The sequence below is a fragment of the Salvia hispanica genome, chromosome 1 (genome assembly GCF_029641045.1).
Source record: "Salvia hispanica isolate PSC_SH4W2 chromosome 1, Shi_PSC_v1, whole genome shotgun sequence".
Lineage (NCBI taxonomy): Eukaryota > Viridiplantae > Streptophyta > Magnoliopsida > Lamiales > Lamiaceae > Salvia > Salvia hispanica.
In genome coordinates this window covers 60,523,270-60,540,443 of record NC_142692.1, presented here as the reverse complement: position 1 = coordinate 60,540,443, position 17,174 = coordinate 60,523,270, and the positions used below count along the sequence as shown (strand labels likewise).

The 17,174-nt window shown below is 37.0% G+C and overlaps 1 protein-coding gene and 1 pseudogene across 1 annotated transcript; both read left to right on the top strand.

Moving 5' to 3' along the window:
* The window catches only part of LOC148934291 (uncharacterized), a 116,923-nt pseudogene that overhangs the window by 81,866 nt on the left and 17,883 nt on the right, over positions 1-17,174 (top strand).
* On the top strand, positions 11,277-14,221 carry LOC125220291 (cyclin-D1-1-like). The gene is made up of 6 exons (XM_089069399.1): positions 11,277-11,702; positions 11,931-12,017; positions 12,587-12,685; positions 12,945-13,146; positions 13,224-13,354; positions 13,434-14,221. The coding sequence occupies exons 1-6, from the start codon at positions 11,460-11,462 to the stop codon at positions 13,632-13,634; spliced, it is 963 nt and encodes a 320-aa protein (XP_088925525.1). The 5' UTR covers positions 11,277-11,459; the 3' UTR covers positions 13,635-14,221.

Genomic DNA, 17,174 nt, shown 5'->3' with positions numbered 1-17,174 from the left:
TTCGGCAATGATCCCATTGAGTATGATTATCGTACTCAGCCCTGCATGTGTTTTCCTTATGTGCAGGTTGAGTGGAAACGAGCGGGCGGCGGTGTTGAGTAGAGAATAATAAGATGATCTGTTGGTACTTAAGGTGTCGTTGTGTCCTCATACATAGCCTCACTTCTTTCTTGGTCGCTTCCGCTATTTTTATGAAAACTTATGATCTTTTGTTGGGATGAATACTTTTATTTCGTGGGTATATTTTGGATATGGAACACTTGAGAATATTTTGGAACTGTTGCTATTTTTGAGCATTATTGGTGATAGCCTTTTGTTGGATTTCTTGCTAAGGCATTATTCTTTTCCTATTAAATTGTTCATTAAATGCTTTAGTAAAAATCCCTTTTCAAATGGAACCCTAGCCTATGATCTTTGATGCATTTAAGTCCGTTTAGTTAACGATCGCCGCATTTATTATACCCTAGATGGGCGGGTCGTTACAGAAAACTTCCCTACAACAGCAAAGCCTAGCTTCTCTGCAAGAAAGGCTGTATCAGACCCCGAGAAATATATCGATGGAACTCCTGAACTCTCCCCCGAAATGCCAATTTTCCTTATTTTTCCGGCTCGAACGTAACAGGGTTGCTCTCCTTCACCTAAAGAATCTCTGCTAGCGACCGTTTTTGCTCCCTTTGGTAGATGCTGGAAAGGACTCTTGCCGAACACTTGAAGGGCCAGCTCCCTGCTGTTGAGGATTCAGGTAACTTCTCACGTTCCCCATCCCTGCTTTCGAAGGGTTAAGGGGAGCTCCTTCTTTCTCTTGTCTCGGAACAGACAGGGAAGCCTTGTTCTTTCCGCCTCTAAAGTTTTCCTTGCTTAATGGTGGAAATTCCTTATCCCGCTCCTTCTCTTCTACAGCCTTATCAAGAGGATTACTCTCCCCAGTCTCTATCCCTCTAATGCCAACATCATCTTTCCCTAACACCGTGAGAGATCTCCTTTCCTCCGCTGATCCACTAGCTTTTAGGAAAGCCATGTTTTGCAGAGGTTGAGCTTCAAAGAGATCCAGTGAGTTATCAATTTCTGCACAGACCAAAGAGGACTCCCTGATTTCTCCATCCTCGAGAGGAAGGGCTTGGACCAGATCTAACCCTCCCATACTATCATTAGCCCCCGGCTGGGCCGAGGTATCTCCCTGATAATCAGCTTCATATGATCCAGTCTTCATAGGCATATCCTCAAACACCTCTTCTACCAAATCAGTGCCCTGGCCAACCTCAATCTCCTTCTCAAGTCTAAAATCTGAGACTCCCCCAACCTCATCTCCCTCCTGCTCAACAGCCCCAACCACAAGAATTCCCTCCCCCCCTGCAACCTCCATAAAATCAGAAAACGGGGGGGGGGGGGGGGGGGAGCATCCATCTTCCCATCCTCAATTTCCTGTACCTGTTTAAAACAAAATTTATTCCCACAAGCATCACTCCTAGGGGAAGGATTAACGCTCAACTTGCTCCGATTGGAGAGTCTCCTAGAGAAATGAGCCGTCGCAGAGCCCTTTCCGATCGGCGATGAGCCCTTGCGCCCACGTTTCCCTCCTCTCTTCATATCCACTAGCCTGAGACGGGGTGACATTGATTTAGCCCCCCAATTTTCTTTGCGATTGTGTCTTGTTTCGGAGATTCCAGCCCTGCCTGTTCCTCCACCGGACCTCCATCCAGTATGTCCTCCATCCGCCGGAAACACCAACACCAAACCAAACAAAGACAGAAAACAAACAATCTCGATGAAACAGTGACGCCGAAGATTACTATGTGAAAATCGCACACACTAGGTGTGAGATCCTCAGACTCAAAAATGCAATCTAGTTGTATACTGTATAAGTTAACTTAACAAAATCTAAGTCTTTGTTTTAGTAGATCGGTTGTGGGCGGCGTCCACTTTAAGGTAACACAGTCAGTTCTAAACAAAGAAAAAGATGAATTTAACAACCTAGTTGGAATTTGACTATCCATCGAGAAAGGTTGCAATGTCAGTCCGCATATTTCTAAGCCTTACTGAAATAAGATGACATTGGTGTGGTATAGCATTGAATGGATCTAACAACAAGACTTGCCCTTAGGCTATCTACTGAAAGGCGAGGTCTTGATAAATATTTGTTTCTTAATCAATGTAGGTTAGCATTGAGCATACGGTATTGATTATGTATTATTTTGACTTATCAAATGGTGCGGGTATTTTGTAACCCAATGATCCTGATATATTGGGTAGTGGTGATCAATATCTGGCGGTGCTAGGATTGCTATTATGTTGAAACGTGCACGAGGTGAGTCTCGTTTGATAATGTCCTCAAGAGGAGCTCGAACAAGGTTTTATTATTCGGAAAACTGGCCAGTTGGAGTTTTATTACTCTATGAATAATAAATAAGTGTTTCTTGCTAAGTCCATTCTTGGAATTAATAAGATATTAATTAATTAAGTCCATAGCAGACATTAATTAATTAATGGACATTTTTATCTTAAGCGCGGGAAATGAAAGTTAAACGGAAACCCGAGGATTACTTGTAATTTCGGATTTGGATGGGGAAAGTTCAATATTACTTCTGTAGTGGCTGCTCGTAATATTCCAATTATAACTTATATTAAATTGTGGGTTCAATTTAATTAGTAAAAGTAAATTGGATGAGCTCATATCCAAAACCTTCCATAGATCCCTGTATGGGCCCAAAAGGAACTTAATATAAATTGGAGAATAAAGGAAACAGAATTATCACAATTTTGTACTTAAAATTTTCGAAAATTTCGAGCTCCTCTAGTTGAAGAGGATTTCGAATTCTACTCCTATTCCCAAAAGGATTTCTTCTGTCTTCTTTATTTAAGTCCCAGTATTCTGGTGAGATCAGCCCACACTGATATCGGAGTACAGTTCGGGAACCAGAGATAAGATTTGTGGTCTAGTATTCAAAGCGTCACGTGGAGAAGCAGCTAGCCATCTTCAATTCTTTGGAGAATTAATAAGGTATTTTTCTGCTCCGTAGAAAAACATGTTTTAGGTTTCAATATTCTTAAAGCATGATTAATTCAAGTTATGAGCATGATACATGTAAGAATTACGCGAATAGATTTTGTCTAAAATAATCTGCTAAATAGATCTGATTATTATGTGATTTATTGGTGTGATTAATAATTGTTAAATTATGTTAATCCATGCAACACACCGCTTCCGCTGCCAGTTCCATCAATTGGTATCAGAGCCAGTCTTTGGCTCTGATTATTTGGATTTATATTTCGCGAATTTCATGTATGCATGTGTTATTTGATTTCGAAGCATGTTCTTATTTTATTGTTTATAATTATGCATGATGAACTCAAGAACATTCGAATCAATAGAACTTGAATTATTCGAACGCACGAGATGTGCGATTCGTCGGCGCTTGCGCCGGGACGAATCGCGCTACATGCGATCGAAGAGGGTTGTCGAATTGAGTGGGAGCCGAGGGCCGACGGTGATGGGGCGACGCGCTGACGAGCGTGGGCTCGTGCGCGCCGCCGGCCAAGACCGCGAAACCATAGGCGGCGCCCGATGCGAATCGACGGTGGTGGAGAGCGAACTAGCTCGCTGCTCGTCCGAGAACTGCGGATTCTCTCCGCCGCGACGAACCCTAACCCTAGAAACCCTAACCCTAGAAACCCTAACCCAGTCACCCAGCCCTAGCGGCGCACGACCGAGAGCAGCCATGCCGAGAACGGCGGTTACTGGTTTGCGCGAGGCCGCCGGAGCATTGGGAGCTCGCCAGAGCTACGCGGCCATCGCTGCGTGGCTGGTTGACAAAGACCGGGGGAGTGTCTCGGCGGTTTTACGCTGGGAGAGAGGGAGGAGCAAGCAGCGCGCCTTCGGGCGCGGGCTGCCGGCGGCGGTCGGGCGGCGAATTCGCCGCGCCGGCGAGCGTCTCCGGGGGATTTCTTCAAATCTTCGTCGTGTTGATTCATGCAAACCTCGAATCACAAGATATTGACGAAAGATTATTTTGATGATTATTTAATTCATAAATTAAAAGATATCATTAAAAATAATATTATTTAATGAAATAAAATATTTTGGGATGATTTCCCTAGATTTTAGGAATGTTTTGATTATTTTCTATATCTAGGAATATTTTATATCCTAGATGATATAGATAAGAATAATTTAATAGTTTCCTAATTATCATATATATCTAAAATCTTTAATAAGATATATATATAAGATTGCATTAAATAATATAATTTAATTTTCTTCCTAATCTTGAACTTGGAAACTATATGAATTTAATTTTTCATGTCTAATTATGATTATAAATAATGTACTTTATTTTAGATATATCTCATAGTATGACATGAATAAGAATTAAATTCTAGATTAATAAATTCCTAAACTAACTTACTAAAGATAATAAAAGATTTAATTATCCAGTCAATTAAATACCAACATAATTTAATTAGTCTTAATCTGCCTTAAGGCTAAATGATAATTAATGAAAAACCATAACCCAAATATCTAAGCGATAATTATGAACTAAAAGTTTATATATGGTCTCCATCGGTTGGACTGCCAAATTTTGTGAAGTTGATTTTCTAATATTATCGCCACCTACAGAGTAGGGACAATAATCCTACGAAAACAGTAAGTTCATAAGGGCGGACTTCTCACATAATAAATAGAATGAACTAGAAAGTGGTTCCCAATATTATTGCCACCTGCAAAGTGGGGACAATAATCCAAAGGAACTGCGAGTTTCAGGGTTCAATCAAAATTTATGAGATAGCTTGGTTTTGTTATAAGCACATGAACATTGTTATGGGAGTGTGTTGTAGAAATAAAATTCTGTAATGCTAAATCTGATGGTCGTGCTTAGGCAGCATTAGGCGTGTTGACCTCCAAAGGAGGAAGATATTGATGTGTCGGTGTTGTGACCAGTAAAATTGTCAAAATTTTAATGCGTATTAACCTCCAAAGGAGGATACAATTTATTAATTTTGTTGTTGTAAGATACATAATTGTTTTGTGGTTATTTGTGATTATGTATTGAGCATGAGTATGTGATAATAAGTTTCTTTGCCAAATCTTCATTATGTCATTTAATATTTGTCTGCGATCCTTAAAGAAAGAAAACTCGAATGCCTAAATTATGTAGACCGGAAACGAAAATGGATAAAATTCTCATCGCTGAAAGCTTGGAGTTTATACTTAATGATTCATGTCCTCCATTTCCTCGACATAATTCCACGAAAAATGTTCGAGAATGCATTATGCATGTACTTGACAAGCTCTTTGAGGAATAAGGTCAAGCTATTTTCCTTTAAGTAGCTCGACAAGTCTTGGTTAATGACGATGAAAGATGGATATCAATAGAATCTGTCAAGATGATTCGATTGGAATATCCTAGAGTGACAGAATGTTTTGAGGATCTTTTGATCACTCAAATAGTTTCTGACACAAGTCATCGCCTAAAGTAACAAGAAATGACTATAAGAAGGTTTAATTGAAAAGTAGAAAATCTTCAGAATAATAGTCGTTATATTACTGTTAGATGAAAGTAACATGATAGATGACGAATTCATAAAGGTTGTATTTTTCTTAAGTCTTAGTTCATTTGAACAAAAGACTAGATATGGAAATGGGAGAGCCTGAATTGTCATCAAAGTTTGTTTAAAGCGAGAAAAGATGCTTTGTGAGTTGGATTGACCTATTTTATAGAAGGACAATGACTTACATGACAATGCAACTTCTAAGTAAGAGATCTTGATCCAGTTAGGCTTTTGTTGCAGCGGGAGCTATAAATGCTCAACTATTGTTTTATGGTTGATGCTTAAGGCATCATAGTATTAAAATAATATAAGTGCGACAAGGTTGAGTATTCAACAACACATCAACTTTTTAATCATTGAATGATAAAGTATTTATGGCTCTTAGCCTTAAGGCCAAGAAAGTACTTAGAAATTGTTCGAACTGATCTAGACTATCAAGATTTTAACATTTCGTTAAATAGCTTGAGAGTTGAGAAAGTCTATTTGATGCACTATGAGTTAGAATCATTTGATTTTTCAAGAGATTCAGAATACTTAAAGAAGTGCAACATAAAAAGACTAGCAAGTCTCAATGGTTTATGCCATAAGGAGACGAGCAAAGGGTTATGATCAGTAGTGGGAGTCTAATCTCCATTAACGAATCCAAGCATTCATCTAATGAATGGGATAGTTATGTAAGAAGGAATCGAAGTCTTTCTAAGACAAGTTTGATTAAGAGATGAGTTGTGCTCATTAAAATCTTATCATTGATGGGATAAACATTAAAGAAACTACCAACATCAGTACCTTGTAAAAAACACGAGTTGTGGACTAGAGCGTCTCTAGTCTTGCACATCTCAAGGTGTAATGTTGTTCCAACACGTGTTGGAAAAGTGTCCAAGAAATTGGAGTTAAGTACTGAGGTATGTTTTGAGGTTTTTCCCAAATGATATAAGGTTATAAGTTCTGTAATCTTCAAAGATATAATTCTTGTATGAAGATCAAGAGATGAACTACAAGCCTAACAACGTGATAACTCTCAAAATAAAGAGAGAGATATCGGATTTTCCACATTACCAAGAAGTCATACCATTAGAAATTTTTGCACTAATAAAATCAACTTCAGTACCTAAGATTGTAAGAACCATATCGTAGTGGGAGCGTTCCACTGGAACACAAAAAGTTCATGGGTCTAAGAGTGTCGTAAGACTCAGTCTTAGATTAACTTGAACATAATCCCTTTAACTATAATGTAGTATTGGTTAATTTGGATAATCATCTTTGAAAAGGTGATAGATTCCATATTACAATCTAAGATAGTCAACATGTTTTACAAGACTTGCAATACTACGTACAGGCTGTGTCAGTCAGTGGGAGCAGGTATCTTTGCAAGTGTAAATGTGGATCTCAAATGGCTAGACAATGACAATGGGTTATGCCCAAAGAGAATTCTCTTCTCGCTATCGTTGTGCCATGATTTATTCGATCATATTTTCTATTAGAACTTACATAAATTAGAATGTATGTATTATGATTGTCAAGACAGCCTTCTATAAATAGAAGTCTTGAGGAAATCATCTACTAGAACATTCTAATGGATATGTAATTAAGGGCAAGAAACGCATGATTGGAAGCTTATAAAGACCTTCGTGGTCTTAGGCAAGCATCTAAATCAGAGTATATGTGTTTTATCAAAATTGTCAAATGTCTGGAATTTGACTTTTGCCCATAGCAGTGCTGTAAGCACCAGGAAGTTGAAAGTGCATTAAATGTGGTATTATTGGTACTCTACGATGATGAAATCTACAAAAGTTGCAAACAACTAAGATTATCATCTAGCGTAGGAAACTGGTTGTCTACCCAGTTTAAGATAAATGATTTAAGAGAAACTAATTACATTCTTAGCATCTAAGTCCTTTTAAGATGCTAGAAAGAATGTTGAGATTCTCTTAGGAATCCTATATCTACACATTGCTTGGAACATTTAAGCATTAGAAATTCCATGGAAAGGTTTATACCTCTCAAGGTGGAATTGTTTTTGTCTCTAGTCAAGTGTCATTTGACGCTTAGTGAGATCAAGAATTATGAGACTAGTTTCGGAGATAGTTGTCTCATGTATGCTATAGTGTGTACTAAGTTTGATATTAGTTGTGCTTTTGCATAGCAAGTATATATCATAATAACCATGGCAAAGGATTTTGATTGAGGTAATGAATATACCCTAGTGCTTGAGAAAGACTAGTAATTATATTCTAGTTTACCAGTCATTCATGTAATGTCCTTGGGGTTACACTGTCTTAGTTTTATGACTAATCAGTGATCGAGTAAGTCATCCTCTGAATATGTGTTTACCTTAGGAATATCTTCCTAATAGCTTTAATCGTAAGTTTGAGTACGCCTACGAGTATTATTTTTGGATTACTCTAGTAAAGGCTAACTCAAGGGACACACGAGTTTATTAAGCTAAGCAATCACATATGGGGATGAAATTAATTAAAGATCAAGTACGCAGCAAAGACATTATGGTGAAAAAGATATTATCAGAGAACAACCAAGTAGATTTTTCTTTCACCTTGTGAAATGAATTGTAGTTCGATATGTCTAGTATCAATACCTGTTTTGTGTATAAGTGGGAGAGTTTTTGGCAGTGGGTATACTCGAAAGCATGTTTTGAGTATAAGTGGGAGATTGTTAGGTTTGGTATACTGAAAAGCATGTTTCGAGCAAGTTTCGCTCGAATAGAATCTTGCTTGTATACGTAAAACTCTATAATCCACTTTTAACCCGATTCAGTATTATTCGAGCGGCCTCGCTCGAATAGAATCACTATTATTATTACATTGTGTTTGCTTGTGCATTTATAAGATGTTTTACAAACATTTAAATCCATAAGAAGCAAACAAAGTCTAAGTCTTTTGCTTAGTAGACCGGTTGTGGGCGTCGTCCACTTTAAGGTAACACGGACAGATCTATGCAATGCTTTGCAAAAGAAAAAGAAGAATTTCACAACCTAGATAGGTTTTGGCTACCTATCGTGAAAGGTTGCAATGTCACTCCGCATATTTCTTAGCCTTACTGAAATAATTTGACATTGGTGTGGTATAGCACTGAACGGATCTAACAGCAAGACGTGTCTTTATGCTATCTACTGAAAGACTAGGTCTTGATAAAATGTTATTTCTTAATCTACATATGTTAGCATTGAGCATACAGTATTGATTATGCACTACTTTGACTTATCAAATGGTGCGGGTTTTTCGCAACCCAATAATCCTGATATATTGGGTAGTGGTGATTAATATCTAGCGGTGCTAGGATTGCTATTATGTTGAAACGTGCACGAGGTGAGTCTCGTTTGATAATGTCCTCAAGAGGAGCTCGAACAAGGTTTTATTATTCGGAAAACTGGCCAGTTGGAGTTTTATTACTCTATGAATAATAAATAAGTGTTTCTTGCTAAGTCCATTCTTGGAATTAATAAGATATTAATTAATTAAGTCCATAGCACACATTAATTAATTAATGGACATTTATATCTTAAGCACGGGAAATAAATAATAAAAGTGGAAACCCGGATTACTTGTAATTTCGGATTTGGATGGGGAGAGTTCAATATTACTTCTGTAGTGGTTGCTCGTAATATTCCAATATAAGCTTGTATTAAATTGTGGATTCAATTTAATTAGTAAAAACCTAATTGGGCAAGCCCATATCCAAAACCTTCCATAGATCCCTGTCTGGGCCCAAAAGGAACTTAATATAAATAGGAGAATAAAGGAGACAGAATTATCACAATTTTCATACTTGAAATTTTTGAAATTTTTGGCCCCCCCAGCTGAAGGAGATTTCGATTTCTACTCCTTTTCCCAAAAGGATTTCTTCTGTCTTCTTTATTCGAGTCATAGTATTTTGATAAGATCAGCCCACCCTGATATCGAGATACAGTTCGGGAACCAGAGAGAAGATCCGTGGTCTAGTATTGAAGATCATCACGTGGAGAAGGCGCGAGCAATCGACGATTCTATGGAGAATCAAAATCGGTAACTCTAAACCGTAGAATTCATGTTTTAGGATTTATATTTTTCTAAGCATGAATTATTTGCGTTCTAGCATGCAATTATCTGTTTAACATGTGAATTGATTAATCGCATAATCGGTCAAATAGATCCTACGTCTGATTTATTTGTTTTGTACAAGTCTTCCGCTGTGCAAGGGGCACCAAAACCCCAACATGTTGGGCAGCATAGATTATATGCAATGGCAGTGGAAGAACTGCCCAACGGCGTGGAGAGGCCAATTTACAACCGGGTTCAAAGGCACGCACCACACCATCATATTCGAAGCCATTGCCGATCAATGACTCTGGATTTGGCATGCTTACTTTGGTGTTTCCGGTTTGAATAACGACCTCAACGTCCTACAATCCTCGCCACTCTTCAATTAGCAATGCAGGGGTTTAGGCCCAGCCATCGACTTCACTGTCAACGACAATCCCTATAAGATGGGTTACTACTTGGCTGATGGCATCTACCTGGCGTGACCCATTTTTTTGAAGACGATCAGATGCCCAACTGAGCCGAAAAGGTCTTATTTTGCCGAGAAGCAAGAGGCCGCTCGGAAGGATGTGGAGCAGGCTTTTGGTGTGCTCCATGCGCGTTGGGCATTAGTTAAAGGCCCGTCGCGTCCATTTTACCTTGGAGATCTTGCTGATATCATGTATGCATGTATCATCATGCATAACATGATAGTCGAAAATGAAGGCAAAGAAATCGTAGACGTCGTCGATGAAAACTCTGTTGGACCAAGCCATGGTGTTGCAAGTGAGTCTCATCACCAAGGTCTACCATACAACGATGATGAGCATTTTCAGGCATTTGTTGACATGCGCCAGGCCGAAGCCCATCGTGTACTCCAATGTGGTATGATTGAAGAACTTTGGTCACAGAGAGGCTGATGTTTTATTCAAATTCGTTTCTCGTTGTATTCTGTTTTCCAATATTGTAATACATCGAATAATGAATTTATTATGTAATTTTATTTATATTATTTAGACATTTATGCTTTGTGTAGTTTTTAAAATGAAATATGTTTTTTTGTCATATATTTTACGTTGTCTTTAATTATTACATCAACAAAAATTAAAAGAGTGAAATAAAATAGTGATGATGTGGAAATGAGATAAACTCTAGGATGAACTCTCATTGCAGGGAGATAGGCTATGGGATGAGCCTGCTGACATGGCATGAAAAAATGAAGATAGACTCTGAGACGGGCTACAGATGCTCTTATTGTGAATGGTCTTAGGCATGGATGATGGACTATAATTAGTTTATCCATATTTACAACTTAAATCATTTTGGTGTTAACTCTGTGCCCAATATTTAGTTGCACTCTTCAATTTCAACTATAATTGTAGGTTGAATTATGCATAATACTAAAGTGTACTACTACTACTACTTTAATTTCACTATTCACTACTATTCAATTTTCAAGTTTAAGATGATTTGAAATAGGGTGTATTATCGTGTTAATTATTGTAAGTAATGGCACACAAAAAAGTGAAGAAAAGAATGGGTATGGAAAAATACGTAATTATTTTAGTAGTAGTTTCTAAATTATTGGAGATTATACTAATTTATTGTTCATGCGCAGAAAAGCCCTTTGCTCAGCATACAAAAATAAAGTCGAATCAACATAATACAATAAATTAAAAATAGCCTTGTCCTTAAATTTCAAGTATTTATATAGCCGTAGCAAATGTAGAGAAGTGAAGGGACCAAAATCTACAGTCTCTCATCTCTCTCTACTATTTTTCTCTCCACTCGCTCACGTTTCCCGGCAGATAAACAGGCAAATCCGGCGACACAAACTTGAATTTCAATAAAATATGATTCGAATAGAATGACTAGTCATCTTCGGGGCTCGATTTCGCCATGTCAGACTGCTTCTCCGACCTCCTCTGCGCCGAGTCCTGCAGTGGTATTATCTCCCCCGGCAGCAGAGATTACTCGCCGGAATACTCATCGGATCTCGATTCTCGGCCGCCGGACGCCGTGGAGTCCATTTCCGGACTGTTGGAAGACGAGAGGGATCTAGCCGGACTCAGTAGCTTCCGCGCTGTCGATCAGCCGATCGATTCGTCGATTAGATCGGAATTTATCGCATGGATTCTCAAGGTATATTTTATTTCCTTTTTCCAGATTCAGGTATGCGATTCCGGCTACCGTGCGCCGGTGGATAGCGCGTAGCTTCACCTTACTTTTAAATTGATTGAAAATGGAGGCGGCGCAGTTTTAGAACTGTGTCTATTATGCGCCGCCAGTGCGAGGCGATGGAACAGTAATTCTTTGGCGCATTTATGCATTGTGTATGGATGGTTTGACTTTGACCGATGCTTTATACAGGTGCATCGATATTACGGTTTTCAGCCGTTAACGGCGTATCTCTCCGTCAACTATTTTGATCGATTCATTTGCTGCCATCACTTGCCGGTAACAATTCTGTCACCGTTGAGTAGTTACAGTTTTGCATTTGACGTGTACAAAAAATCATTTCATAGGTGTATCAATAAATATTGATAATATCATAATACTAATATTTATCGTTGGACTTTTTTTGTAAGTGTGCCTATAAATATAATCCATCCACCCACTTACAAATCATTTAATATAATGCAATGTTTGGTACAAATGAATAAAGGTGTTGCATAATTAGACTGCATATATAATAAAGCAATTTAACGCAGATAATTATTTTAATTGCTCACTAAATACTAAGTTGACGTAAACACCCCACTATTAATATCCAAGTCCAATTATTGAAATGACGCAATATAGATTTTGCTTTTCGAAACCAATTTCGTTTAATAATACTAGTAATAACTAATAAATCTAAATGATGACGAGAAGAAGTGAAGAACTATATTAGCACGATGCTTAATATTGTAATAAATAAATAATTAAATAAACACATGGTAGTAGCTAGGGTGACCCATTTGTCTCATTACTTATTTGTAACTTTATCTAATCTTTGATTTTTTGTGTATTAAATCTTGTGGCAGAAAATGAGTGGATGGCCGCTCCAACTACTATCAGTTGCATGTTTGTCTTTAGCTGCAAAAATGGAGGAACGTCTAGTTCCTTCTCTTTTGGATCTTCAGGTAATATATATATATTGATTGCCCCAACACTGACATTTACGACATTATAAGGGATAATTTTTATAAATTATCTATGTTTAATTTTATTTATTCATATACAAATATGTTTGTTAACTATCGAAATCGTACTTTCATCTAATTTTGCTTTCAAATTAATTACTATCACATAATTTCAACATGATTGAAGCATTTAGCTAAAATCCAATATTATTTCAGAATTTATAGTATGAAATTTTAATAAATCATTTGATTATATTAGGTTGAAGATGCGAAATATATTTTTGAACCAAAAACTGTTCAAAGAATGGAGCTTCTTGTTCTAAGAATCTTGGATTGGAGACTTGGATCCATCTCCCCATTTTGTTACCTCTCCTTTTTCGCGCACAAGATTGATCCATTTGGAATTTATACTGACTTCCTCACTACAAGGGCCAAAGAAATCATCTTATCAACAATTAAAGGTATATGTATCTAATATAATACTTAATTGATTTTCTAATTGAAAAAAGATTTAAATTTCTCCTTTCTATATTAACAGAGACCAGCTTGCTTGAGTGTAGGCCATCTTGCATTGCTGCTACAGCAACTCTGTGTGCAGCAAATGATTTGCCGAAATTCACTCTAATCACTGCTCACCATGCTGAGTCATGGTGTGATGGACTCAACAAAGTAATTAATATTTTTAACCGTATGCTAATATATACAGTATATAGAAATTAATTGGTGTTATATATTCTTGATTATGCAGGATGAAATAATGATGATTCGATTGAAAATGAAGGCAAAGAAGCAGCCAAAGGTATTCCCAGAGGTTTCAGGGACATACAGAGCAAGCACTGATTCATTGTCTTCTTCATCTTCATCTTTTAAGAGAAACAGTGGTGGGATGGATGAAAATAAAGGGACTCGGATTAAGAGGGTTAAATATGATCAAGAGTTGCATAATTAGAGGAAAAAAAGAGAGTGGGTTCTAGAATAATAATACATCCTTAATATTTTTTCTAATTTAAAGAGTGATTATTAGCAATAAAAAAGTTTGAATAGTCTTGTGAGATTTAATTAGGGACAAAGTTTGCAGGATTTCCAGTTTATGAAACTGTTTTAGTACTATAGTGGGGACTGGGGTATGAATGAATTGAATTGAATTGAATTCAATTGTGGCATTCATTACTGAATTAATAGAGATTGGTGGGACCAAAAATGGCTGCGAAAAATCAATTGAGAGAGCAGAAATTTGAGTGAGGCTGCAGCTATTTAGTGTGAGCCGAGGCTCCATTAATTCAAGAATATTTATTCATTTTCCATATTTTTTAGTGATGAGTATGCAGCGTGTACATAAGTCCACGTGTGTACGTGTGGGAATTGTCATTTTTTTATATTCGTATATATTTGGATTTTCTTCCTATTAATATTTGTTTCCCAAGACAGCGACGTGTCTTTGTTTGTAATTTGTTTATTCAGTTTTTTCTTGTAACATTAATTTGGGGATGATGGACGTCTTTCTGAGAATGTGCAAATGCATGTGATTGGCAATAAGGATTTTGTAACATTTCCTTTTGTTTTTATTACTCCACCAAGTATAAAGTGATTATTAAGACTATTGAAGAGAGATATGAATATGTGAACATTGATTGAATCAGAGAAAATGACTTATTAGCTGATGCTTTTCTCGTAGACACGACAGAGTGCTACTCCGTCGATTCAATTATACTTAGTAATTAGAATCTTAAACTAATAAATCTTAAAAACTTCATGGGACAGAGAGGGACTAGGAAAAATTGTAAAATAGACACTGACAAATTTTCTTAGTTCAATTTGTTTATTACTTCTTGGACTGTCATCTCTTACATACTGTTTTATCCTCTTAAAAACTCGAATTAAAATCATTTGCAGTGATGATTATTGAGTGTAAAATTAATTAATTTAGGTGGTGTTCGGTTTTCAAGATAAAATAATACTAAAATATAATTTAGGATTGAGTTGTAAGATTATTTTAGTTATATGGAGTTAAATATGACTAATTATCCCATAGTTATCTATCCAAGATTGAGTTGACGAGTTGAATCTCTTGAACCTAACACACTACAAATTTAATCTCGGATATAATATTGCAAACTATATTAATATTCAAATAAATGCAGAAGAGAGTTGAGACGAGAGTGATATCTACCATCAATTAATGTTCCAAAGAGTAGGAAAAAATTGTGTAGCTATTAATTAATCAGGATGGAGTCAACATATAAGTTTCCTTATTCAAAGGATACATTAAATGGACTGATCTGCGTTTGTTTGATTAAAATTAAGTACCACCAAATGACATTTTCTATTTAATGATCATATGTGATGGAGAGTACCTATCTGTTTGTGCTTTTTACTAATTTGTTTATGAGCAAAATGGGAAATTTTCGAGCACTAAAAGTGGCTGATTAGCTTTATCTATGCTGTTTCCTAGTCAAAATGGAGTAAAGTTACATTACTAATGCATCACAACTCAAGGTGTGCTTTGCACGTGGGTTTGTGATAGAGACTTAAACCTAAGATGGGAGATTTCATTGAATAAAACATGGTAACTTGCAAGTTTTAGTCTGTATTAGTTAATAATTTGCTAGTTAATTGTGTTCCATAAATATTTTCAATACGAGAAAAACTTAATCTCAAATAGTGAAATACTTTCACATATTATGCACTAATTTTTAGCACTAAATAAACCTGCAAGTATACAAAGTATAAATATTATATCTAATAGTCAGTATCGGATATCGAACACGGGGAAAACAAACATAGACTGTCTATCTTCTACTAAAACTCAATTACTATCTGGAGAAACGAAAGATTTTGAAAACTTTTTGAAAACAGAAAACAATAGAAAGGAAATAACAACTGATTGCAAATAAATCACGGAGATAAATATAGAGATAAGGGAATCCCAGGGATGTGCGTTCACAGTTATAGTTATACAGATTCCAAACTACATTACCTTAGCACAGTTATTACTTTGATAGGACGAGTCACCTAGCTTATGCTCATGCGATGCAAACGTTGATTACAAGATTAGGGTTGTTAATCCTAACACGTAACTCCATAAAGCTCCTAAGACCCTTGAAAAGTCCTCTCTCTCAATTAACAGTGCCGTTTTAAGGGAAGGTAACTGTAACGTCTACTAAGTGGATCTAACTCGCTCTAACTCTCTCACAGTTATGAAGCAAGTTATATTAAATCATGCAAGATTGTGTCACTCAATCATGCAGCATCAGAATTACTTAGAGAAGAAAAAAGTAAAAACAAAACGGATATTAAATAGAAACTGGAATTGTATAACCAAAGTCGTTACTAACACATCCCTAGAATCCTATGAGTTTAGTTACACATAGTGAAATAAGCTAAACACATAGATTGAAGGGAAGACAATTTGAACATAAAACTAAAGCAAATAAAACTCGTAGGTTGAATCCTTGTCGTTCTTGATGCTCCTCAACTCCTTGCACAAAGAGGTACTCTAGCTTTTAATCTCTGGGAATTTATGTTGCAAAAAGAAGCTCTAATTTGATGAAACTTGAGGTCCTATATATAGGGGAAAGTCAATCCTCATTGTAGAAGGAAAAGATCTTCAAAATATGGTATATCTTGGAGCAGATCTAGGTCTGATCGGATTCGCCGCCATTCTCCGCCGGGCCGCCGCACCTTGGCCGGCGGTCGCCGCATTGCAGTCCAGAGTCTTTGTTCCTTCGGCGGCGGACCGCCGCATGACTTCCGGCGGTCGTCGGGCATCTTTTCCAAGTGTAAATTTCCGAGGCTAGCCGCTACATAGCTCTGACCGCCGGCGCCGGCGGTCGCTGTACAACTTGCGGTGGTCGCTGGTCGCCGTCTGAACTCCAGAATTCCAGATTTTGCGTTTTGACTCCCTTTTTCGGCTCAAATATGCACATTTCTCATAAAACACGTAAAAATACTAAAATAGATAAAATATGCAAATAATGGACATGTAGAGTGACTTTGACATAAAAAAGGGACCAAATAATGGCCTTAAAACAGTGCAAAATCCGAGCATGTCAACTCCCCCAAACTTATATTTTTGTTTGTCCTCGAACAAAATAATAAAGACACAAAAATAGATGCACGGAATGCACAAGGACTAGACGGCGTAATTGCCTCAAAAGATGAAAGAATAGATTAAGCATGTATTAACGCAATCAAATCAGGCAAGGCTTATTAGTGCACTTTCATCACTAACTCGTGGAACACATTGAATTCTTGAACTCACATGTGGAAAATTTCCAAAGATAGGAAGTGTTCTCTCACTCTCAAAGTGTATAGAGGTAGTGTGTATAAAAGCACTCAAGTCATGCATCATGCAAAGTTTACCATAGGCTTGCTCAAAGTCTAATCCCTCCGCTACTCGATGTGATTAAGCTTTAAAAGTCCGAAAGGTCTTTATCTTTGGTTGTAATGTAGGCTCTTTGGTAGGTGAGGAATATTTGGCTAAAAAGTG

Coding starts and splice junctions, on each gene's coding strand:
- LOC125220291 (XM_089069399.1), top strand. CDS start 11,460: ATGTCAGACTGCTTCTCCGACCTCCTCTGCGCCGAGTCCTGCAGTGGT. Junction 12,018..12,586: donor TTTGCTGCCATCACTTGCCG/GTAACAATTCTG, acceptor ATCTTGTGGCAG/AAAATGAGTGGATGGCCGCT. Junction 13,147..13,223: donor CATCTTATCAACAATTAAAG/GTATATGTATCT, acceptor CTATATTAACAG/AGACCAGCTTGCTTGAGTGT.